The sequence below is a fragment of the Anabrus simplex genome, chromosome 9 (assembly GCF_040414725.1).
Source record: "Anabrus simplex isolate iqAnaSimp1 chromosome 9, ASM4041472v1, whole genome shotgun sequence".
Lineage (NCBI taxonomy): Eukaryota > Metazoa > Arthropoda > Insecta > Orthoptera > Tettigoniidae > Anabrus > Anabrus simplex.
Window position 1 is genome coordinate 66,046,000 of NC_090273.1, and position 27,179 is coordinate 66,073,178.

The window sequence follows — 27,179 nt, forward strand, 5'->3', positions numbered from 1 at the left end:
TCCCGATAAATTGAAGTATCAAGGAAAATGCCAGTCTCCTGTGCAGCTTATGGCTGTATAGATAGGTTCATAAAGGGCAATGGCGTATCATTTCACAGGTGTTTTCTTTGAAATTCATTTCCGTGCGTTTAAAATAATACTGTCTTTGGATCCTACCTTGAAGTTTGAAATTGATGTTTTACAAAATGCAAGGGATGATTGAATGGCCATGCCTTTGAAAGCGAATATCCACAAAAATCATCTGCTTGATACCGAGCGAGTGGCTGCTGGGTCAGCTTGCATTCAGGAGATAGTGCGTTTGAACTCCACTGAAGATGGTTTCCAAATTTTGCACCAGGCAAATGCTGGAGGTGTACCTTGATTAAGGCCACAGTCGTTTCCTTCCCACTCCTAGCCCTTTCCTGTCCCATAGTCATCGTAAAACCTATGTGTGTCGCTGCGACGTAAAGCAAATTGGCACCCAAAAAAAAATGTGAATGATACCATGGAATTGTGCTCCGTTTTTCACTTTGTTTGTGTATTTATAGTAGGCCTGTTCAGAGCTTTTGAATATATTTTGTGTATATACACTTTGTTGCTTTCCCTTTGCACAATAGGCCTACGTGTAGCAGTCTCCAGACATACCTTACAAGATTTTACAATTTAGAAACTGGATGTGCAACACCGTGTGAACATCTGAGTCCTTTACTTTCGTCAATATTATTATTCTTTTAAATGTCATATAGGACTGTATACAAGCATAACAAATTATTGACCAAGCGAGTTGGCCGTGCGGTAAGGGCTACGCAGCTGTAAGCTTCCTTTCAGAAACAAGTGGGTTCAAGCTACATTGTTGGCAGCCCCGAAGACGGTTTTCCGTGGTTTCCTATATTCCACGGGTGCTTCCTTCCCACTCCTTTTCCTTTCCTACCCCATTATCGCCATAAGGCTTATCTGTGTCGGTACGATGTAAAGCAAATTGTAAAAAATATTGTAAGTATCATATAATTTACCACTCTCCACTTCCATTAACGGAAATCATTTTAAAAGTTAAAATCTTAAAGCAAATCATACATTTCAGGAAAAGCTAAATAAAAACTCCACAATACGCTGAAATCACAACGAGCGTCATATTTTCACTTGTAATCACGTTTAGAAAATATCGATAATGATAATAATAATAATAATAATAATAATAATAATAATAATAATAATTGTTACGGAGATATCCGTGGTAGGTAGAGGTGAAAGAAGGTGCGGGTGTGAATGGGTTTCAAGCTACGAAATTAACGTGCAATGTAAAATTAATTTAAAATTTAACTAGGTTATATTTTCTTTTCAAAAACAAGAGATAACAATCATAACAGGTACAGAGTAGCAAAAATGTAGGTACAATATTACTGGATTCGGGCTCAGTGCCCTTACTTCATAACTCTTGGGCAATCAGCCCCGCCTTACTCCAAAAAAAATTTTAGCCAAGGGGCAGAAAACCCCATTCATGCCCAGGAGCACTGGCTCCAAACATTACACATAAAGCCTGCACGAGGCATACAGAAACAAATTTCAAAGAGCGATCCGCTCTCAAAATTGTAAGCCTATCACAAGGCCACACCAAACTCTACCTTCAAGCTGTCCTTCTAAGGACGTATTCACAGGGGTAAAATACCCAACCTACGGAGGTCTATTACATGAAAAGAAGGTTGATTACATGACCTCTAAAATAACAATTTGAGAGGAGGCGATCTTGCACTCCTAATACACCTTGTTTTTAAAACCTAATCTGGCTCTGGGCCGCTAACGCAAGGGCTAATCCCATACTACAGAGGTGACTTAGAGAAGAACACTTTACATTACATAAACGAAGAATAGTTTGAAAAAAATAAGTTCACCTCAAAACAAATGTGAGTGGGAGCTCGAGAGGGTTAGCACTCTCTATCCCAATATGTAGCTTTACAAGAAAAAGATGAAAAGAGTAATTACATTTTAGGAAAAGGTTACATGATGGAAATGCTTCGAACCCGCCGCGAGTGTTAAACTGCCGACCTAGCAAGAAAAGAAGTTATTAATAGGCCATTACCTGGTGTTGAACGGCTGAAGAAGAAAGAGGCGCTTCCCGCCTCCTGCTATGTACTTAATACACTGAAAGATGGAACAGAAGTGGCCCGGAGACCCCAAAATCAGCAGTTTATATACTCTCGCGGAAGTTTCTAGGCGTTAGGGGAATGAAAACACCCGCCCACAATGTTTTTATTGGATAGGACCCCGCAACAGATACAAGTTGGGGGAAGATACACCAGATTGGTCAGAAATTACTAAAAGAAATTCGGGATTGGATAAATCTAAAACAAGGGGAAAAAGAGGGGTATACAGCCAACTTAAACAATAACAGAAAGAAATTTAACAAGAAACAAACTTTTGAAATAAAGATTTCTCCAACAAAATAGTTCTTTGACTCCGCACTAGGGTGCGCTATTGTTGATCTTCAGTAGTGTCCTCTAGAAGAGAAAGTTCACACTTCTTACTTCAAGCGAAACAAAAACACATCAAAAGTGACACAGTTCAAAAACTCAAAATTTTCCACGTGGTGACATCTTCTGAGAAAGTAGAGAATTAATAGAATAGATAAAGTTCAACCTTCCTCCAGAAGAGGAGTTTCAACTGGCGCAACTTTTAAATAAACGGTGTAGAGGTGTACCGCCCGGTACAATAATAATAATAATAATAATAATAATATTGGCCTTACGTCCCACTAAGTAATTGCACGGTTTTCGGAGAGGCTGACATATTTGAGCACCTTCAAGTATCACCAGACTGAGCCAGGCTCGAACCTGCCAGCTTGGGCTCAGAAAGCTAGGGTGTAAACCGGCGATGATAATATTTTGTCTACTTTACCCCAAAGTCTCGCCAACGTTCTTAGGCCTAAAAATTCGCTCATCCGATTCGTACGAGAGAGGACATTTTCGGTCGTTGAGCAGAATTATAGCAAATTCCCGGTCATTTACACAAAAAATATCGAAATATACGAGCCCTCCTTCTAAACGTATGTTATTAGAAGACTTAATATGAACAGTAAATTGATTTTGTGTTACTTAACTGCACCTGAACACCGTCCTCTTTTATCACGCATTTAGACCTGTATTCATGCTTTTTGGGCTTTCTTTCTTACTGTCGAGAAGCATCGCAAATATACTTTAGTATCTGAGAATATTTACATACAAGAATTTTAAACCTTATCCACACAGTTTTAAAAGTCCCCTATTTACATTGATGAGTACAGCGAAGTGAGCTTTTTGCCAAACATCTGCGATTTCAACATTGCTACAGCGATTCTCTCGTAGAGGGTGGCGCCAATGCTACCTCTAGTGTATCATTCACTAACACTATGGCCATAGCAAGTGACACCAGCTGAAACCCACGGTGTGTTTGTGTTTGATACTTATTGCTCGGCAAGGCTCTCAAACCGGTCTTAAGACACGTGCAGATTAGCAACACCGCCTCGCAAAGCACTTTACAATTCGCTCTCGAAGTGATCTGATTGGCTGATGAAATGACAACGACGTTAGATATCGAACTATTTCTTTCAAATTACTTATCAGTGTGACCAACCCTCTAATATACCCGGTTCACGTTGTTTCCGTCCATCCTGTGCAGCAAGTGGAGATGTAGTTCTCCACTAGTACGTCGGCACTGTATTCTTGATAGCTTCAGTGGTGTCGTTACCGGTGCGTTAGCCGGCCAGTGTCTTGGGAAGGTGCGATATCCAACTGACGAGCCCATGTCTCACTGTGGCGAAACACTGGTTGCTTTTTACGACTGATAGTTTCCTGAAATGTATTTGAATATAAAGTTGTTCACTGTCGTATCGTCTTACGGTTGTTGTCGCAATAACCGAAGAGCGTCATTGGCATGACCTTCCCAATTACCTGAAAACATGTTGAAAATTTATTATAGTCGTTATATTGAAAGATGCGTGCTGACAGTTCTTAGTGGGAGATCCGTTTACTGCCTGCCTGTGTGGGGAGAAAGGAGTAGGGGATATGGTTGCCATGGAAACGTGGGTGCACCCACAGCAGTTGTCATGGAGATAAGCCTACTGGCCGGCTCGTGTTGCTTGGAGTTGCCAAACCTCACATTTCTGAGTTGTGTGCAACAGAACAGAGCGGTCTGAACGAACGAACAAGTGAGCCGGAAGTGAAGGAGAGAAAAGAAAGTAGGAATGTGACATCGCCGTGCAATGCTCCTCCCTACAACACTATATATCAAAGCGCTTCTTTTAATATCAGGGGTGTAGTGTTATTCCAAGATTCTTAATACCCGCATAATCCACACCAGCGACGACATGTGAACTCTACAAAACAGATTGTTTTAGTAGCTTTGATATGCCAACATTGCGACATATTTTGTGGTTCGAAACCTCACCATCAGGGCGCTTGACGCACAAGGCGCAGATTTCTTGCTTGTCTTCCTTCAGCGAAGAGAATCTCTTATAATGAGGAGCGACATGAGTAGGGACGCTCAATGAAAATATAAATATTACGCACGAGCTCATTGTCTTCTGTAATTTCATTGTATAGGCCATAGTGGCATTAGCACAACTTCGCAGGAACCAGATTTTGAAAACATAGTCGTTTGAATACCTCGTGCGCAACCAAGAGAACATTGAAAATAAATTATGAGGAATAACAGAGTAAAGCTGTCAAAATTACAAAAGACAAATGCTATGGCGTTACAGCCCTGGTAAGCCTTGGTCTACGAAGCGACCGCTGCTCAGCCCGAAAACCTGGAAAATGTGAAGTGATATGTGGCCAGCCCCATGAATCGTATCCACCGTTATTCTTGTCTTTCTATACCCTAACGTTACCTGTAATCAAACCCGAGGCCTGTATGTAAGAGACAGGTTCACTACCACTAAACCACGCGTCAGGCTGGAAAAATAGGCATACACTCCGTGAGAGGTAACTGTTGATAAATAAGATACACATGATATTTAAATCTCCTCTCCATTGTAAGCTCTTTCTCTCTTGAAGGACTTTTACAAGTTTGCGTTCCTTTTTTTTTTTTTCAGATAACGCCACGACTGTCTACTGTGAACTCTACATTCGCAGTTTTGGTTCCATCAGTCCAGTTACCATGGTGAGTGCTTCTGAAGTAAACTACCCTTTACATTTGCAAGTGTCTCCATTATCTTACTGTATACAATAAATTGTACCACTGTGAATTTGTCACATCAGAATAAGTGATAGAAATACTCTGCTTTCCCGTGTTTTACGAATTTTAAAACTTTGCGTGAATTCCCAGCACGGCGGAGTACCTCCTCGTTAGTGAAGTAGGCTACCCATGGGTAGTTAAACATTCTACACTTCAAAAGCCTATAGTAGGTACATTGACGAAGTCTTCAGTGGCCCTTATTCTACAACTTACAACAGCAACCAACAGTGAATAATAGCTCACCGCAAACCAATGCTTCCATTCGAAAATACAGGGCGACCCAAAAGTTCGTTAACATTTGACGAGGCAATACTTCACGGAATATTGGAGATAGAGAGGTAATAACTGACACACATGATTGGCGTGACATGGGGTTTTATTGTTAACAAACAGGCCAACAGATGGCGTTGGACAGCAACAAGTCAGGTACAAATGGCAACATGCGCTTGACATGGCATGGTTTTATTGACACCAACAACGAGTGCACAAACAGGCCAACAGATGGCGCTGGACAGAAACACGTCAGTGACGCCGCATGACACCCATGTACGGTATACGAAGAGCTGTTGTGAGAGAAGGCGTCAGATGCGCCTGCAATCGGGGCATGTCATGCTTGGCCTCCCGTGTGAGTATTGGTTGTGGGGTTACCTGAAGTCGCAAGTCTACCGCGATCGTCTGAAGTCAATAGCGATGCTGAAATACAACATCCGACTGCAATTTCTCATCATTCCTCTGGATATGCTGTACAGTGCTGCTCACAACATTGTCCCTGACTACGGTATTGTTGATGAATGACGGCCGACATGCTAAGCGTGTATTATAAAGAACATCGTCTTTCATAAACCTCGATTGTTATGCTAATCGTGTCATGCGAATCGCGTGTGACAATTATTACCTCTCTACTTCCATTATTTCATGAAGTATTAACTTATCAAATGTTAACGGACTTTTGCGCCACCTGTAGGCTATATTATGTTGCACAATAGTATATTATGCCAGTAAATTCATTATTTGTTAAGACGCGAGTATATCCATGAAACGAATGTCTTGATTAACATTATAGCCAAGCTGTATACGACTGTCGAATTTCTAAGTTTGTGTTTTTATAATGTATATCATTTTGTTACTTTATTGAATTCTGTCGATGAATACTTCAATATTTACTTTTCATTGTGAGAAGTAGTTGTGAGTCGTAGAGTGGAAACTATGCTCTTTTAGTCATCCTTTTCCAAGAAATACGCGATGAATCGGAAAGTCACTCTTGCTTGCACTGGCGGTGGGGAAAACGATGTATTTTGGAGGTTTAGTGTATAGCTACATGAAGTATTTCTGTCTAGTAAGATCAGTGCTGAAGACCGTGAACTGCTACTTTCATAGATGTCATATTGCTTCAATTATCGGGGATCTCTTGTCACCAATACCGAAAATGGTGAGTCTGAGGTCCGTAGGCGCATTGTAAAGCGAGAAATTCAACAACAAAACTTATTCACATTAGGAAGGACACCTCTGTTACTATCAGGACGAAACAAAGCATTTCATCTTCCCTATTGAGACCTATGCAGTAGAAACTTCGACGTTGAAGATGGCTTTAGAAACGCCCTGCTTTGACAGATTACTCCAGAAAAATTTGACAGCACACAGAACTAATGAATCAATCCTGAAACAGCTAGGCGTCGGAATAAGACTGTACACAATTATCAGAAAAATCTCCTGGGATAAATGGATTACATTGCTTGGAGCCCAGAGGCAGTAGAAATGTTCATCACGGATGGTAGACCCTCGGGACGTCGGATGGATCAGATGAAGAGACTGGCTACGATAAGCCTACAGCAAGCAATTCACCGTGTCGGAAAAGAAGACAACTGTTGGAAGATCGTCAACAAGATTACATATGTCGACATTGCAAGGAAAGAGGGAGATAGCCCTAAGATGTAACTTAAAAGCTTTTCAGTCTCTCGAACATACAAGAGAAAACAGGACTTCATTCGAAAAGTTCCAAATTTCAAATTGCTACATGCTTGGACAGAAATAAATATAAAAGTCTCCAAATATTGAGTGTTACTCGATAGAACCTGATGATGTTCTTTTAAGAACGAAACATGTCATTCTTTAAAACATTTAAGCTCTTTAGGGCCTTTCAATCGTGAAATTACCCAGTGTAGCAGTAGGCTCATCAGTTGGATTGCTACACCTTTCCAAGACACTGGTCGCTAGTTCGCCGTTGAGACACCACTGCAGTATGGTGCACTAGGTAAGGCATGTGCCTCCACTTGTATAAATGCCTGCCTTTGGCATTTTCGATGTCATTCTTTGTTTAACAGTGTGCATCTTCATTTCTTATTTAAGTGTGTTTTAATGTTGAAAATATTTCTTAGCAGACAAAGTAGGGGCCCCCATACCACGGAAAACGTAAAATTAAGCAATTTCCTCAATTGTGCCACAAGTTGAACGGCTAATGGGCCCGGGAAGGTTTCAAATTGTGCGTCTTGGATAACACCATCAAACTAAAAACGAACATATTGAAAATCATTTCTGGCCTAAGTGCACTTCCGGAAAAACCGCTTGTTTCTGTACTTGTTTTCTTTCGTATTCATATCCTAACCAAACTGACTTATTTACATAATTCTTTTTGTATGTGTTCCTCGGTTCAATACCCTCCTTTTTTTGAGAAGTAGGGACGCCCAATATAGTTATAAGGGATTAAGTAAAACTCTGCATTGACGCACATTAGCACTCGTAGTGGGAGCAAAAAGCAAAGTACTAATTTAATCGACCGGATAACAATGATTAAGAAAAGGATTGGTCCGCCTCTGTGGTGTAGTGGTTAGTGTGATTAGCTGCCACCCCCCGGAGGCCCGGGTTCGATTTCAGACTCTGCCATGAAATTCGAAAAGTGGTAGAGGGCTAGAACGGGGTCCACTCAGCATCGTGAGGTCATCTGAGTAGAGGTGGGTTCGACTCCATCCTTGAAGGTGGTTTCCCACTTCTCCTCCAGGCAAATGCCGGGATGGTACCTGACTTAAGGCCATGGCGGATTTCTTCCCTCTTCCTTGCCCATCCCTTCCAATCTTCCCATCCCCCTTAAGGCCCCTGTTCAGCATAGCAGGTGAGGTCGCCTGGCCTAGGTACTGGTCTTCTTCCCCAGTTGTATCCCCCAACCCAATGTCTCATGCTCCAGGACACTGCTCTTGAGGCGGTAGAGGTGGGATCCCTCGCTGAGTCCGAGGGAAAAACCTACCCTGGAGGGTAAACAGATTTATTAATTAAGAAAGGAAGAAAGAAAGAAAAGGATGGTAATTTTTAGGAATAAATAAGGAATAAACTCTCATAATTTATGATTATTTAGCTAAAATTCGTAGCTCATTCCCCTGGGATTATTTCAACACTGAGTTGCTTGCCTGAAGTACTAGAACTGTGCATTTTCTTACAAGTATGTTATAACGTAATATTTATACTAAACTTGTGAGTTCGTCAGACTGAAAAGCTTTTCTAAGTTCCATTTAACTAAGGCGACACAGGAAAGTATGGCTTCCTTCTTAACAAATTGTCTAAGAGTTTTAAAAAAAGCTTAATGGGGGCCGATAACAGACCCTTTTCCCACAATAAGTGTACTACTAAAACTTCCTAAAAAATTCTCTCTCATACATGAATTATTGATATATTTCTGGGATTAGAAGACGAGGGAGCGAGTTCAGCTTATTTGGTTGTTCTCCTCTGAGGGATACAGATAATGCTTCATTTGAACTCCACCAACAGGGGGGATAAAGAGTTTCCTAAAACGAAAAAATGAGTTTATCCCCGAAAAAGTGGCAAGGATCATGAATTGTGAGAAAATGAAGGACATTCTAGACCTCGTGAATACAACACCAATCGAATTATTTATTATTATTATTATTATTATTATTATTATTATTATTATTGTAATTATTATTATTTTTTGCTAGTGGCTTTAAGTCGCGCCAACACAGGTAGGTTTTATGGCGACGACGAGATAGAAAAGGCCTAGGAGTTGGAAATAAGTGGCCATGCCCTAAATTAAGGTACAGCCCCAGCATTTACCTTGTGTGAAAATTGGAAACAACGGAAAACCATCTTCAGGGCTGCCGACAGTGGGATTCGAACCCACTATCTTCCGGATGCAAGCTTACAGCCGCGCGCCCCTAACCGAACGGCCAGCTCACCCGGTGTCAACACCGGTCAACACTAGTCAATAAATAAATATTAAAATAGAATTTATGGAAACCACCAGTAATTTATATCCCAGCAACAATGGCTAAGATCAGCAAGAATGGCCAATCTGCAGCTGTGAAATCAAATTAAAATTTAAACAATGATGTTGCAACAGTTTAAACTAAGTTTAGTTAGTACTGGCATGAATTTAACGGTTCCACCTATCTACTGTGTACTCTCTTGTTGGCCGTGTTAGTGTTTTACCAGTCCAGACCAGAACGTATTTTTCACAACACAAAATCATGTCGAAGGTTAAGACAGAGGTATGGAGGAGGAACAATGAAGGAAGTTACAGTAGGAACAACCCCGAGAGAATTTCCAAAGTCATATTCGAATTAAATTTAAAGAAAAATCCACAATGTGAAAACCTTTGCAACTTCGACTGAACTCCCTTTGCGTGTGCTGGCAAGATGTGCTCCATTAGTTCTATAGATGTCGCTTGGAGTTTCTCGCTATATAAGGATCTACTGAGCTCAAAGCGCCAGCGGCTTACTGCCAAAAACTTTCAAATATAAGATGTTGATTAATTATTAGAACTCAGTAAATGTGATAAATAAAGTTCATGTAACAGGTTTAAATCTTAATAACATGATTTAATCAACACGTTGTTTTACACCTTTTTGTATGTATTTTCAGAGCTTTTTTTTTTTTTTTTTTTACCTTTCTCTGACCATACCTTCCACCTTAAAATCCTCTCCCTAGTAATCAGATAAAATATGGAAGGTATCCGACACTTCGAAAAATGACGATATCGTCCAAAGAAAGACAAGGACCGGACGAGTTAGCCGTTAGGTACCATCCCAGCATTTGCCTGGAGCAGAAGTGGGAAAACCACGGAAAACCACTTCCAGGATGGCTGAGGTGGAAATCGAACCCACCTCTACTCAGTTGACCTCCCGAGGCTGAGTCTACCCCGTTCCAGCCCTCGTATCACTTTTCAAATTTCGTGGCAGAGCCGGGAATCGAACCCGAGCCTCCGGGGGTGGCAGGTAATCACACTGACCACAACACCACAGAGGCGGACATAAAATTATATAAGGGCTAAAACATAAAGTCACTGGGCGAGTTGGCCGTGCGGTTAGAGGCGCGCAGCTGTGAGCTCGCATCCGGGAGATAGTGGGTTCGAATCCCACTGTCGGCAGCCCTGAAGATGGTTTTCTGTGATTTCCCCACACCAGGCAAATGCTGGGGCTGTACCTTAATTAAGGCCACGGCCGCTTCCTTCCCATTCCTAGGCCTTTCCTGTCCCATCGTCGCCATAAAACCTATCTGTGTCGGTGCGACGTAAAGCAAGATAGAAAAAAAAGAGAAAGACAAGGGCCGCAAAGGGGTGAAAATTAAAGACTCCCTGGACCTCGAATGCTCTAATAGCGTCGGGGAAAAGAACTATAGTTGACCAAGGGGGGTCGGATAAGATATATGAAAGTGAGGAGCCATGCACAACTAAGTGGAAGCAATGCCAGGACTCAGCTACGGGCTCCGTGGTAGCAAGTTCCCAAGTTAAGAGGCCCTTTTAGTTGCCTCCTACGACAGGCGGAGGATACCGTGGGTTACCTTGATAGACGCCCAACCTAAAAAATATATCCGTAGTGAAATCGTTGTTTGAAGATAACAGCATTTAAACGTTTAGTTTCTACTCCGTAATTCAGGGAATGTATTAAAGACATCGTTCTTGGCGTGTTAAACGAACTGCACTTCGAAACAGTGGAAAATGAGACTGAATCTCAAAATCTCACTTTTATGATGTTGTAGTATTGAACTAGGACAGTGATTATGCTGGAAGAAAGTTGACATTCAAGCGCAACAGGAGATTGTGATATCAAAACATTACCGGAATACGAGGTCAAAGGTTCAAGATGAGGTAAATTACCTCCAGACCCGCAACACGGGTTTGCGCGAGGCTTTCTTAATCTTTCCTTCTTTCTTAACACTGAAGCTTCTTGCTTCTAATCTTATTTACTTTAAGTTCAGCTCTCCTTAACTAGATTGCACGGAAGGTAACTTCAAGTTTTCTCCAACAATGCCGGAGTGGTATCGACATGTATTTATTCGTGCTCTGAAAGCAAATGGGACCATAATGTTAGCCCGGATCGTAAGATGACGGGAAATCGAATATCCCGAGAAAGCACTTTCTTCTTATCATGAAATAGAGATACTCGATGTAGCAGGAAGAGCTCTGTAAGTTGTGGTGGGATTTATGTTCAAGGGGAATGATTACATGTGAGAAGGATCCAGATATAATGGGAAGCTCATGAAAAGCTTTGCAGGAGGAATGAACGAGCGGTAACAAAGATGAGATACGTGTGAAATGTGTATTCGGGAATAGTGCTTACGTAAACGAATCGTATCCATTAACAGTAATTTCATTATAATTTTCGTTCTAAACGGAAGACAATAATTGCTTTTACGGAAATCAAGAATAAAATTAGTGGTCAATGAATAATTCCATTATTACCACGAGAGAAACCTCCCAGTAGGGTGTATTTGCATGCGATATTGTTATACATCCGGGTGTCTCCTGGGCAACGGACTAGGACTCTTCCTAGACGGCTGATTCTCTCACACCAGAAGTAACAGAGTTATCTAATATGAGATCCAACAAACGGTTCTTTTCAGAACCAACCTTAACAGTCATTTCTGTTAACATTGAAGGCATAACATCTTGCAAAGAACAACTTTTGTATGAACTTTGTCGCGACAAGCAGTGTGATGTTCTATGTGTTCAGGAAACACACAGAGATATGAAGCAGAAACGCCCTTTTGTTCCTGGCATGAAACTGATCGCTGAAAGACCACACGCTCTGTATGGAAGTGCCGTTTTTGTGAAGCCGAATTTAGAAGTCAGAAGTGCTTGCCAGTCAGATGAAAACAATATTGAAATTATCACCGTTGAACTAAGTAACTGTGTAATCACCTCAGTCTATAAACCACCTGCAGCAGAATTTTCCTTCATTCCACCCCACAATTTTGATAAAAGTAAAGCCTCCATTGTTATAGGTGATTTCAACAGTCATAGTCATGTATGGGGTTATGCACATGAGGACAAGAATGGTGAGACAGTTCTCTCGTGGGCTGAAAATTTTCAACTCGCCCTCATCCATGATAGCAAACTCTCTCCTTCTTTTAACAGTGGAAGATGGGGACGAGGCTATAATCCAGACCTCCTTTTTGTTAGTGAAAGCATTATGCATACATGCACCAAAGCAGTATGTCCACCAATTCCAAACACACAACATAGGCCCATCATGTGCCAAATTTTGCCACCAATAAGACCTCAAGAAGTCCATTTTAGGCGAAGATACAACTTTAAGAAGGCTGACTGGGCAAGATTTTCCAGCATACTGGATGAGAAGATTCTGAGCATCGCTCCTGTTCCTGAAGAGTACGACAAGTTTGTTGACATCGTCCAATTTTCTTCAAGGGCATCAATTCCAAGAGGTTGCAGAACCAGTTTTATCAAAGGCATTAAACCTGAAACGGCCACTTTGCTAGAAGAATATTACAAGAAATATGAACTTGATCCTTTTAGCGAAGAAACATCAATCCTAGCACAAAGCGTTCTTTCCTCAGTATCACTGGCTAAAAGAGATGAGTGGATAAAATTAATGGCAGATTGTGACATGAGCAAGAGCAGTCAGAAGGCCTGAAGACTTTTACGTCGTCTCAATAATGACAATACCCTAGCCAGCACATATTCTAATATAAAGGCAGATCAAATTGCCCATCAGTTGCTAGTAAATGGAAAATCAACCCGATCTAGAAAGCTAGATAAGAAACCAATAACACGGAAGCCAAACCAAGAGAGCAACATACTATCTCCACCATTTACTGAAGATGAACTGGAATCAGCACTGAGGAAGTGCAAATTGGGAAAAGCAGCTGGACTAGACGACATTCGAGTAGAGCAAATCAAAAATTTTGGTCCTGTTACGAGGCGTTGGCTACTGGAATTAATGAATATCTGTGTCCAAGAATGCAAGATTCCCAAAATCTGGCGGAAGGCTAGAGTCATTGCTATCCCTAAACCAGGCAAAGATCGGCTAGATCCTAAAAGCTATAGGCCTATTTCCTTGCTCTGTCACCTGTACAAGGTCCTGGAGAGGCTCATTCTTGAGCGACTGATAGGAAAGGTGGAGTCGTCTCTTATACCACAGCAAGCTGGATTCCGAGAAGGAAAAAGTTGCACATCACAGGTATTAAACTTGACACAGCATATTGAGGATGGCTTTGAGAATCGGCTCATTACAGGCGCTGTCTTCATTGATCTTTCTGCAGCTTATGACACAGTCAACCATCGGCTTCTTCTAACAAAATTGTATGACATCACCAAAGACTTCCATCTAATGTGCAACATTAAAAATATTCTCCAAAACCGAAGATTCTTTGTGGAATTTCAGGGAAAAAGAAGCAGATGGAGAACACAGAAGAATGGGTTACCGCAAGGCAGTGTGCTCGCACCACTGTTTTTCAACATCTATACTAATGATCAGCCTCTACCTGAAGGTACCCAGAGTTTTATCTATGCTGATGATTGTGCAGTCACTGCTCAGGCCAACTGTTTTGAAAAGGTAGAACAGACTTTATCCAAAGCTCTGAAAGAATTTACCAACTGCTACAATGAAAATGATTTGAAGCCAAATCCTGCCAAAACTCATAGCTGTGTATTTCATCTCAATAACAAAAAAGCAGCTAAAACCTTACAAATCACCTGGGAAGGAATCCCTCTTCAACACTGTTCGACTCCAAAATATCTGGGAGTGATTCTGGACCGTACGCTTACGTATAAGAAACATTGCCTAAACGTGAAACAAAAAGTGTCTGCCAGAAACAACATAGTGCGGAAACTTCGAGGCACCACCTGGGGAGCTCACCCTTGCACTGTGAGAACAAGCGCGCTAGCACTGTGCTACTCCACTGCTGAGTATGCTTGCTCCGTGTGGCATAAGTCCAGCCATGCCAAAAACATAGATGTAGCACTAAATGGCACCTGCCGTATTATCACAGGTTGTTTAAGACCTACTCCCATAGATAAACTCCACTGTCTCGCTGGTATAGCACCACCTGAAATCCGACGTGAGATTGCTGCTAGGCATGAGAAAAGCAAGGCTATGACTATGGAAGCCCATCCTTTGTATGCCTGTCAACCAGCACATCCTAGGTTGAAATCAAGAAAGAGCTTCTTGACAACCACTGAAGCTCTTAAAGGAACTCCACAACAAGCAAGAATCTCAATGTGGCGGGAAAAATGTCAACATTTGAGAGAATGGATGGTTCCAAAGGAAGAACTTCCTCCTGGACATTCTGAAAAGTGGACAACATGGAAGGCTCTCAATCGATTACGCTCCAGTACCACGAGATGCAAGACCAACCTACAGAAATGGGGCCTTCCTGTGGAGACAGTTTACTGCAAGTGTGGTACTAAGCAGACTAACAAACATCTTCTACTGTGTCCATCTTCTCCAGCCACTTGTACCATTAAAGATCTAATGAGAGCAACTCCAAATGCGCTTGTCGTGGCCAATTTTTGGTCAACCAATGTTTAAAATTTTTTGGTTTAATTTTTGTCTCTCTTACTTTGTACTTCTGACACGATAAATAAATAAATACCAGAAAAATGTCCGACTCGTTGGCTGAACGGTCAGCGTACTGGCCTTCATTTCAGAGGGTCCCGGGTTCGATTCCCGGCCGGGTCGGGGATTTTAACCTTAATTGGTTAATTCCAATGACACGGGGGCTGGGTGAATGTGTTGTCTTCATCATCACTTCAGCCTCATCACGACGCGCAGGTCGCCTACGGGAGTCAAATAGAAAGACCTGCATTTGGTTAGCCGAACCCGTCCTGGGATATCCCGGCACTAAAAGCCATATGATATGTCACCAGAGAAATGTACTTCGCTACATTCTTCTTCTTCTTCTTCTTCTTCTTCTTCTTCTTTATCTGTTTACCCTCCAGGATCGGTTTTTCCCTCGGCCTCAGCGAGGGATCCTACCTCTTCCGCCTCAAGGGCAGTGACCTGTAGCTTTAGACTCTCTGTCGTGGGATACAACTGGGGAGGATGACCAGTACCTCGCCCAGACGGCCTCACCTGCTATGCTGAACAGGGGCCTTGCGGGGGGATGGGAAGATTGGAGGGGACAGACAAGGAAGAGGAAAGGTAGCGGCCGTGGCCTTAACTTAGGTACCATCCCGGCATTTGCCTGGAGGAGAAGTGGGAAACCACGGAAAACCACTTCCAGGATGGCTGAGGTGGGAATCGAACCCACCTCTGATCGGTTGACCTCCCGAAGCTGAGTGGACTCGCTTGCAGCCCTCGTACCACTTTTCAAATTTCGTGGCAGAGCCGGGAATCGAACCCGGGCCTTCGGGGGTGGCAGCTAATCACACTAACCACTACACCACAGAGGCGGACACTTCGCTACATTTCGACTATGAATTCTACTACCTCACAGCGTTTCAGTTATGTCTCTTGTTAATGTAACACTTTTGTTGTGAAGTCTTTGCTCACTTAACTTCTTCGAACTGCTTTGCTTCGCTTTGTCCGTCTTTGTTTGACGTTGCAGGGTGGGACGAGTTGTTGACTTGTGCAATACAATTATTGGTCGAGGGATCATGTTTTTTTCAATACTTTCTTTATTACGATATTCTTTTAATCTCCATTTCCCCGTTTGATCTGCCCGCGCTAGTCATGATCGGCAAAGATATTGAGAAATCACAGACATAGCTCTCCCATTAGTCGATGCTGTCCGAGGACCTCGGGAAAAACAAAAGACGGCACGATTAAGCTGACTGCCACAGAAGAGAGTCGTTCGTGTCTACAGAAATAGTCGCCGTAGGTATATATGTACATTTCTACAGTCATAAAAATGAAAATCCACATCCTGTTTCCAGTCATACGACCGATTCAGTAATGGAATGAATGAACGCTCCATCTAGTGGCGAGGATATGAATTGTGCCGGCTGCTGAAGCCTCTCGCTTCTATAGTAATAATGGTACTTATTAATTTACTGCTACTGATTTGCGAGAAAGCAATTATTATCCTCCATTTAGGACAAAAATTGCTATGAAATTTCATGTATACGATTCGTTCACGTAACGAGGAAAGACTATCACAGTGAAAAAGTTCATATAAATAGCAAACAGAGCTACTATACAAAACACTGCCTCATTCAAACAAATCAAACCCCATGGTGAAACTTGGCCTAGTGATTGACGGCTGCTCAACCCGAAGGTCTGCAAATTATGAGGTGTTGTGTGGTTGGCACGACGAATCCTCTCGGCCGTTATTCTTGGCTTTTTATATCAGGTCCGCCATCTCACCGTCATATAGCTCCCCAATTGTAATCACGTAGGCTGAGAGAGTAGTTTGGCCTTACGAATAGGGTCGCATAGCTGTGAGCTTCAATTCGGGAGATGGTGGGTTCGAATCCCACCTTCGGAAAACCTGAATGTGGTTTTCCGTGGTTTTCTATTTCCAAACCAGGAAAATGTTGGGGCTGTACCTCAATTAAGGCCACGGCCGCTTCCTTCTCAGTCCTAGCCCTTTCCCTTCCTGACGCGTCGAATACATTCAATATGTTAGCGCAACGTTAACCCGGCAACGATCGCGCCTTTGGTGCATCTTAATGTGATCGCGGTGGGTCACTGTGACCCACAAATTATGATTTGCTTTACATAACATAATTTATTTTATGAAACTCTTTTAACATATCAATTTACAGTGTTTTTATAATATGATAATGCCCATATCTTTATTTACATCTTTATAATACAGTTTCGCATTTATTATGGAAAAGTTGAACGCCTCAGTGGACACCGGTGACTATTTTTGGATTTCCTGTTAGGCCACGACGAACTCAGGTGTCCGCTTGTAGAAGGTAAAAGTAAAGTTTCGGTCCCTCAGAGCAAAAATTCTAAAAGTATTTAATTTTTTTTAATATGCTGATACAGGCCTTTTCAGGAGATCAATCTGAAGCCATGTTGAGGACTATAAGAATGGGAGGAGGGGGCATTGAAATGACTGACTCACAGGCTGCTCAGAATTCCATAAAGAGAATTCTGAAATCCGGCATTTTAATGTCCACCGATGGTGCTAACGTTATCCACAAGCAAAATTCAAAATTTTCTGCCCCAGTGTACTCTCGCGGACTGGACGAACCAGAACCAGTGTTACTCCCTGAGTATGAACTTCATTTACTGGAAGATGTTCGTGAGCCCTCTGAGTCAGTGTGTGTCACTTCGGAAACTGTTCCCCAGGCATTAGTGTGTGGTTATTTAGTGCGTGTAATCGAAGAAAAACAGAATGCAGCACGTGCTTGAATAACGTTCCCACCTCAGTTAATGCTTCCCTATTGATGATCTTAATCAGACAGTCGGATAGAGGACGCCTGTGCTATCCCCAACCACGATTTATTGGCCTAATTATAGGGCTACAGAAATTTGTTGAGGCAAGAAATCTGTAAGTCTGCTGCAGACTATAAAAAAAAATATGTTTTAGCTTCTTTGTGCCGGGTGTAACATTTTAAATTGTTTTAGTAACTATAAACACCAGGAACTTGTGCCAGAAACTGTAGTGGCTAAATTCGTGAAACCTCTACTTAATAACGCAGGGAAATACCATACAAAGTTTCCATGTTTTCTTGATCGTCGAAACCTCTTTCTCGAAAACTCTCTAAAGCACCACTTTTTATACGTAAAATTCTTTAACTTTTCTGTTACTTTCAGATTTTAAATTTTGCTTGTATGTTTATCTAGCTGTATTCACGTGATATCTGGGGCCGTCTAAAGCTGCCATCTAGCTGCAGATTGTTTGTAAGCCGTGTTACGTGTTTGAACGTGGAGTGAGCAGGCAGTATAAGCAGCCATCGGATGCAGATCGAGCAGGCAGTGGTTAAACCAAACGCATCTGTTGGCGGACTTGTACGCGATCTGTCTTACAGTGTACATATCCATAAGCTTGCTGGTCCGCACCCGAAATCCCAATAGAAAAGTGGTGGAGGAAGAAAGAAATAATAACAACAGTTGCTAAAGGCCTATTTGGTCAAATACGGCATCTTTTTCTTCGTTTGCCCTGAAGATGGTTTCCCGTGGTTCCTCATTTTCACATCAGGCAAATGCTGGGGCTGTACCTTAATTAACGCCGTGGACGCTACTTTCCCAATCCTATCCCTTTCCTTCGATGTGTTAGTGCGACGTTGGACAAGTAGCAAAAATTAATCTTTTTTCTTCCTCTTTTTTTTTTTCCTTCCTCTTCGCCTTTAGGAAAAATAGTGGAGAAAGAAAGAAAAAGAATGGATGCTGAGGGATTATTCGATCAATAATGTGGTTTCTTCGTCTCCTGATTTTTCTTCTTGATGAAAAGCGGTGGATAAATAAATAAATAAATAAATAAATAAATAAATAAATAAATAAATAAAAGAACAATGCTGAGGCCTTACTCAATCAAATATGGCTTCTTCCTTAGGAAGACTGGCGGACAAAGAAATAAAAAGTGCATGACTGAGGGCTTACTCAGTGAAATATGACTTTTTCCTCTTCCTTTCTTGTTCTTCTCTTTTGGGAAATGTGGGCGGGGTAGGAGGGGGGAATAAGAGTGCCTGAGGACCTACTCGATCACATAGGCGTATGAGTTTTTTCTTCGTCTTATTACAATACTATATTCGTTGCGGATACGGCTATTTCAGGTTTGTTCATGCTATTGCGGGACAGTCCTGTTGAGGGCATTCTAACTCCTGTTTACAACAGCAAAGCTGCACACTAGAAAGTTGACGGATGTCAGCGAGCAAGGCGCCTGGGTTAATGATGTTCGAAACAGCCTGTATTTTGTCAGAAGTTCCCAACAGTCTCTTTTTGTGGTGATATATTATAATGAGGAACACCAAGTTAAGGGGGGATGTTATGAATTTTGTGTAAATTTTTTTTTTTTTTTTTTGGAATAGTGGTATTTGTAATTGGCATAGTGTAATTTACATTGTGTATAAATTTTATAGTTATCGGGGGCATGGAAGTTCATTAAAAAATATATTTCATATTTGTATTTTTCATATTTGAATATGGTAACCAAATGTTTAAATGCATTTTCTCTAATATACATTTTTTATAGAATCTGAAACCTTTCCTCAAAAACTATAAATCGCAGAGCTATGATTTTTTCAGGAGCTGTTCAGTACACATTGTGAAATATATGGGACAATATTTGTAATAATTACATTTAATTTTTTATTTCTAGAGTTTTATGTGATGAAAAATATCTTATTTCTGCAACAATAACTTCAAGAATTTTTAAGTAAAAACTAATATGCATATGTAATTTATTTTAGTTCAGTATTCATATTGTAGGGGTAGCTTCATACAGTAAAAATTTCTAAGTGATTGTTTCATTAGAATTCCTGTTATGGCTTTCATGCAGAAAGGGCATAACTGTTAAATGACTTATAATATTTATGTATATGCCTTACATTTAGATATCCAATTATATTTTTTTCATTTATTACAGTTAGGTATCTATCTACACACAACTTTTCAAGCCTTTAACTGAAAAACTATGGTTGTAATGATTTTTTAAGGAAAAGCTTGCATTTCCGATTACACACACACCCCCCCCCCCCCTTAAGTGGCTGAGCACATAGCAGCCAAAATGCATACAAGTGGTTTTTTGAAAGGCCTTGTCTGTCATTTGAGTACGTGACAGAAAGCCGCTGTCCACTGGAGCCACATTAACATTCCTCCTGGAGACTGAAGTACTTACTCTCCCAAGCGCAGGTAATTATATACGTATTAGTTAACCCGGAAGTGGCTTTAACTTTAAGCAGGCTTTCCCCTGGGAGGGAGCGACAGTTGGAGTTCAGCGACAAGGAATGGAACATCACAACATCATAAGCGTAGGTTACAGAGAATTAAGACTCCCAAATTATTTAAAAAGTATTTATTCCAGGATGGTAATATAGTAAGTAAGATTGAATCAAGGTGTCGTAAAGCTAATGCAGTGAGCTCGCAGTTGCGATCAACAGTATTCTGTAAGAAGGAAGTCAGCTCCCAGATGAAACTCTCTTTACATCGGTCTGTTTTCAGACCAACTTTGCTTTACGGGAGCGAAGGCTGGGTGGACTCAGGATATCTTATTCATAAGTTAGAAGTAACAGACATGAAAGTAGCAAGAATAATTGCTGGTACAAAAAGGTGGGAACAATGGCAGGATGGTACTCGGAATGAGGAGATAAAGGCTAATTTAGGAATGAACTCGATGGATGAAGCTGTACGCATAAACCGGCTTCGGTGGTGGGGTCATGTGAGGCGAATGGAGGAGGATAGGTTACCTAGGACAATAATGGACTCTGCTATGGAGGGTAAGAGAATTAGAGGTAGACCAAGACGACGATGGTTAAACTCGGTTTCTAACGATTTAAAGATAAGAGGTATAGAACTAAATGAGGCCACAACACTAGTTGCAAATCGAGGATTGTGGCGACGTTTAGTAAATTCACAGAGGTTTGCAGACTGAACGCTGAAAGGCACAACAGTCTATAATGATAATGTACTGTATGTATGTATGTAATTAAACATTCATGTAACTCCGAATACATTCGTTGATGATAAAATACATTCTCATAAATATTTTCAGCAGAGGATATTTTAACATTTACCACGAAATGTTTTCTGTGACTACTGAAAATTCTTGCATTCATGTCTATTTCCCGCCACTCCACGTAGCTCCATGAACAAAAGTTGAAAGAGTGGTAAGCTAATACATTAATGAGAAAGAGTGGTGGTGATTATTGTTTTAAGAGGACGTGCAAGAGGGCAACCATCCTCTATTAGCACTAATCAGAATCAAAATAGAAGTCCGCCTCTGTGGTGTAGTGGTTAGTGTGATTAGCTGCCACAACCAGAAGTCCAGGTTCGATTCCCGGCTCTGCCAGGAAATTTGAAAAGTGGTACGAGGACTTGAACGGGATCCACTCAGCCTCGGGAGAGTAACTGAGTAGAGGAGGGTTCGATTCCCTCCTCAGCCTTCCCCAAAATGGTTTTCCGTTGATTCCAACTACTTCTCCTTGCAAATGCCGGGATGGTACCTAACTTAAGGCCACAGTCGCTTCCTTCCCTCTTCCTTGTCTATCCCTTCGAATCTTTCCACCCTCACAAGGCCCCTGTTCAGCATAGCAGGTGAGGCCGCCTGGGCGAGGTACTGGTCATCCTCCCCAGTTGTATCGCCCGACCCAGAGTCTGAAGCTCCAGGACACTGCCGTTGAGGCGGTAGAGGTGGGATCCCTCGCTGAGTCCGAGGGAAAAACCAACCGTGGGCTGTAAAGTGACTAAGAAAGAAAGAAAAAAATTAAAACAGAAGAATGAAAGTGAAGGACCATGAAGGGCGCGAAAATGAAAGAGTGCCCAGGCCTCCCGAAACCTAATACCGTCGGAGTGGGAAGAGAACAAGACTTGACGAAGCGAGGTCAGACAGGAAGGTGAAAGTGAGTGAGGACCCCGAGACAGGTAAGTGGAAACAAGGTCAGACTCTGCTAGACAATTTAGGGATACCGTGGATCCATTTTATTCAAAATCCAATTCGTCATCACCATCCATCTCTAATCAAGTTTTTATCTACAGTTTGCTTTACGTCGCTCCGACACAGATACGTCTTTTGGTAACGATGGGACAGGAGAGGACTAGGAGTGGGAAGGAAGCGGCCGTGACCTTAATTAAGGTACAGTCCCAGCATTAGAATGGTGTGAAAATGGGAAACAATGGAAAACCATCTTCAGAACTGCCAACAACATTGCTTTATATAATGCTATTGATGTTTTATTATCATTGTGGATTCTACTGACAAGGGGAGGTCGCTATGTGGTTTTGTAGAAAAGTGTTCAAATTATAAAAAAAAGGAGTTGGAGGTTTCGAGTTCGAGTCCGACCTTGGTCAGCACTTTTTAACCGATTCCTCCTTTTCCTTTTATTTCAATAAAGTATTTATTTCTGTGGTCTCTTTTCTTAATATATATTAATATTTTAAATAGGAAAACTGTCCGCCTCTCTGGTGTAATGTTTAGTGTGATTAACTGCCACCGCCGGAGGCCCGGATGCGATTCCCGACTCTGCCACGAAATTTGAAAACTGGTACGAGGACTGGAACGGGGTCCACTCAGCCTCAGGAGGTCGACTCAGTAGAGGGATGTTCGATTCCGACCTCAGCCATCCTTGAAGTTATTTTTTCGTGTTTTTCCACTTCTTCTCCAGGCAAATGCCGGGATGGTACCTAACTAAGGCCACGGCCGCTTCCTTGTCTCTCCCTTCCAATCTTCCCATCCCCCTACGGGGCTCCTGTTCAGCATAGCAGGTGAGAACACCTGGGGAGGTACTGGTCCTCCTCCCCAGTTTTATCCCCGATCAAAGTTTCACGCTCCAAGACACTACCCTTGATGCGCTGGGTCCTGTGGAAAATAAACAACCCTGGCGTGTAAACGAATTAAGAAAGAAAGAAATAGGAGAGACAATAAGAAATAATAAAATATTTGATTTAATATAAAAAGTTACATATTAGTTTAGTTTAGTTTAGTTTAGTTTATTGCCTTTCTTATATGGCGGGGCTCAGGCTATGAAGCCTGCTATTATGCCAAACCATATTATACAACAGCTTTATAAAATCATTTTTACATGTATTTCTAAAAATCACTAAAAGTAATTTACTTAACCTCTAAAATTTCTATCCTTATTGATAATTAAGAGCTAATTATTAAATTTTACGTTGGTGAAATCTACTATTTACATATTTGAATACCACATTAAACATTTCCTTTTAAATAGCCTCGGATTGCCTATGCCTCTAATTTCAGCTGGGATTGAGTTCCAGGAACGTATGGTAGCAGGTATGAATGAGTTGTTGTACGAGTTACTGTGGTGAATGGGAATGGACAAGAGGGAACGTGTGGATGACCTTGAGGGAGCTCTATCGGAAGGGGAGAGGTATTTAAAGTCTGTTCTAAGATAATCTGGTTTACTCGTTTGCAGAATACTGTGGAGAAGGGAAACAGCGTGGTATTTACGTCGTTCAGTCAATCTTAGCCACGACAGCTGAGAGAGGAAAGGGCTAATATGAGTTTGTATTGGGATATTTAATACGAATCGAGCACAAGCATTGTAGGCTCGCTGTAGTCGACATGAATGTGTTTTGCTCATACTATTATAAACTACATCTCCGTAGTCAAATATTGGAAATATTAGACTCTGTACTAATAATTTTCTTGTGTTTCTTGGAAGGAAGTCCCTCATCCTTTTTGCAGAATGTAATGAGTGGAATACTCTTTGACAAATTTTTGTGACGTGTTCCGACCAACTTAAATATTTATCGAATACTACTCCAAGGTTCTTTACATGATCGCTAAATGTTACTGGTATTCCACTGAGCATAACACTGGGTATATACATGTTTTGTATTTTAGCATGAGATTTATACGTGCCAATTATGATGGCCTGTGATTTTGATGGGTTCATTTTCAGGCCATGTCTGCTAGTCCAGTCATTAACATTTGCTAGGTCTTCGTTTAACTTAGTGATTGAATTGTTTAAGTCATTAGGCTTTGTGTGAATATATAACTGTATATCATCTGCATACAGGTGATATTTACAATTGGTCAGCGTCTCAGATAAGTCGTTCATGTACAATGAGAACAAAAGTGGTGACAATACTCCTCCCTGAGCCACGCCCATCTTAATGGTTTGCCACGAAGATGTATCGTTTCCCACTGATACGCGCTGCTGACGATCACTAAGATAGGAGTGTACCCAGGTTAAAGTGCTGTAAGAAAATTTCAGCGCCTTAAGTTTAGCGAGTAATATGTCTCTATCTACACAATCGAAGGCTTTGCTTAAGTCCAAGAGAACAAGTATAGTCATTTGTCCTTTATCTATCGCTAGTTGCATGTCATTTGTCACTTTAACTAATGCAGTGGCAGTACTGTGGTTTTGTCTGAATCCCGATTGATATTTGTCAAGTAAGTTGTACTGTATAAGATATTCAGTCATTTGTTTATGTACTATTTTCTCCAACAATTTTCCTAATATAGGAAGGATACTTACAGGACGATAATCTTCGGGACTGTTGGGGTTGTTGTTTTTAGGGAAAGGTCGGATGATTGCATGTTTCCAATTAGAAGGAAATACTCCAGTCATGAGTGAGTTGTTAATGATATGCGTGACCGCTGGAAGAATGATGTCTATGATTCTTTTTAAAAGAGACAGGTTAATTCCATCATGGCCAGTGGACCCTGACTTTATTTCACTAAAGACTTCCCTAACATCACTGGGGGTCACATGGGAAAAGTAGAACTGCTCGCCATTATGTCTTATTTTTGAGGATATTCTGTTAATTACTGCTGCTTTGGTCGGTACGTCAATCTGAGAGGATCGTGAGCTAAAGTATGAGTTTAGGTCAGCTAGTGGTACATTACAGTTGTTGTCATTTGTCTTGTTTTTGCATAATCCCATTTCGCGAAGAGATTTCCAAATCTGAGTAGAATTTTGAGTGTTCAAAATATCATAAGAGTGACGTATTTTAGCATTTCTAATTAACTGTGTTGTTCTGTTTCGGAGTTTTTTATACTTTCCGAAATTGTCAGATGTAGGATATTTCACGTAATAATTATAGGCTGCGTCTCTTATTTTCATCTGGTCACGTATTTGTTGGGACAGCCATGGGTTTGAAGGTCTCTTTACCCTAACAGTGCGTAGTGGTGCATGTCTGTCATACAGAGTCAGAAGTAGTTCGTTAAAATGATTTACTTTTCTGTCAATGTCATTTATGAATTGAATGTTGTGCCATGGTGTGTTAAGAGCATCTTCAATAAATGCGTCTTCATTAAAGTGTTTAAAATCTCTATATGTAATTAATTTCGGCTTGAATTTAGGGCACTTCAAGGAATATGCAGCGTAAACCATGTCATGTCGGGAGAGACCGGGAACGGGCATTTGTACATGAGTTAGGATTCGGTTGGTATTATTAGTAATTATTAGATCGAGGAGCGTGCGTGAGTTGGCAACATGGTGTGTAGGGTTTAGGGGTAGTATTGTCAAATTAATGGATGAAAACATCTCAGTCAATCGTTTTGTTTCGGTAGATTTGTTTGTCAAATCTGTATTAAAATCTCCCATTAAAATCAAATGCTCATACCTGGGTGTTAGATCATGTAGGGCTTCCTCTAGACTTGTGATGTTACCAGTCTTCGGTGGACGATACACCACACCAAGTAAGCACTTCGTACCGCGAACTATGAGCTCAACGAACAAGAATTCGGGGCTACTGGAGAACTCACTGGGGGATTTTAATATCACCTTATACTTCACATCATCCCGTATGTACATACCGACTCCTCCACCGAGCTTACCGCTCCTGTCATTCCTAACTAATGAATAACCATTCATACTAACAAGAGATGAAGGGATAGACTGACGCAACCACGACTCGGAGAATAGTATGGCATGCAGGTTGCAGGTTGAGAATATTTCAGAGAATTCCGGGAAATGCGGGAGAATGCTCTGAGTGTTTACATGAGCTATTTGTAAGGAGGTAGGGTCAAAGGCATCGAATTATAAGAAAAATTAAAAATGGTCTAGGTCGGATTCGAACTCGTTAACTTCAATCCCCAATGCCAATGCAGCAGCGACTACGCCACTGAAACAAGTCGGAAGTATCTGCGGGAATAAGACTCCAAAAGTTTGAGGATAGATTTTAAAATTTTGAACAAAATACGGTCGATTGGCAAAAACGCTCGAACAGAGTTAAACTATTTTTTAATGAAGAGCAAATGCTTCTAGAAAACCGCATGACGACCTCACCTTGTGAGCAGTTCTTGAAGACCTTCACTGGTGTTACACATAATTAGGGTGATATCTGCATAACGAATATTGTTTATGACGACTCCATATATCGGTACCATGCGAGGCTGCTCAGAATATGTGACCGGAATAGAGGTTTAATAGGAGCGGTGAAAGTGTACAGCCTTGGTGTACTCTACTTTTGGTACATAAATTCTTGTTCGTCCCACTAATTCACAAAAATGTTTATCATAAATGCGTTACTTGTGTGCTCTTTAACTACCGTCTATTGCGGAGGAGGTGATTGATTCTAGTTGATAGGTAGATACATTGATTGATACTCTGACCGCTTTGGGAATTGGTTAACCATCGCGTGGCGTGTGGGCGCTGGCGGTCTGACCATCACCACACAAATCACTTTCAACACAACAGTCACTTCTCACGCCAGCGACCGCACATGACGCTGGACTATAATTGAATATAGAAACCCAAATGCAAGTTGAAAGATCAGTTGGATGCTTCCCTACATAAAGGGACTGCAAAATAAAGTACGTGACTTCAATAAGTGCATGATTGTTTTATGTGTTTCTAATAACTTATATCTTGAAATACATCGTCCGGCTCCATGGCTAAATGGTTAGCGTGCTGGCCTTTGGTCACACGGGTCGCGGGTTCGTTTCCCGGCAGGGTCGGAAATTTTAACCGTTATTGGTTAATATCGCTGGCACGGGGGCTGGGTATATGTGTCGTCTTCATCATTTCATCCTCATCACGAAGCGCAGGTCGCCTACGGGTGTCAAATCAAAAGACCTGCACCTGACGAGGCGAACATGTACTCGGACACACCCGGCACCAAAAACCACACGCTATTTTTATTATTCTACCACTTTTCCCACAACAATGGGCTCGCGGCTGGGAACTGTGTCGCACATGTGGATTTGGTCCTGTTTTGCGTCTGAAT

General features: G+C 41.5%; 1 protein-coding gene across 1 annotated transcript in view; it reads left to right on the forward strand.

Moving 5' to 3' along the window:
- The window catches only part of LOC136881313 (glycine receptor subunit alphaZ1-like), a 430,471-nt gene that overhangs the window by 229,442 nt on the left and 173,850 nt on the right, over positions 1 to 27,179 (forward strand). The window contains exon 4 of the mRNA XM_068229152.1: positions 5,045 to 5,112. Coding sequence (XP_068085253.1) covers positions 5,045 to 5,112 — 68 coding nt within the window. The remainder of the gene's footprint in view (positions 1 to 5,044; positions 5,113 to 27,179) is intronic.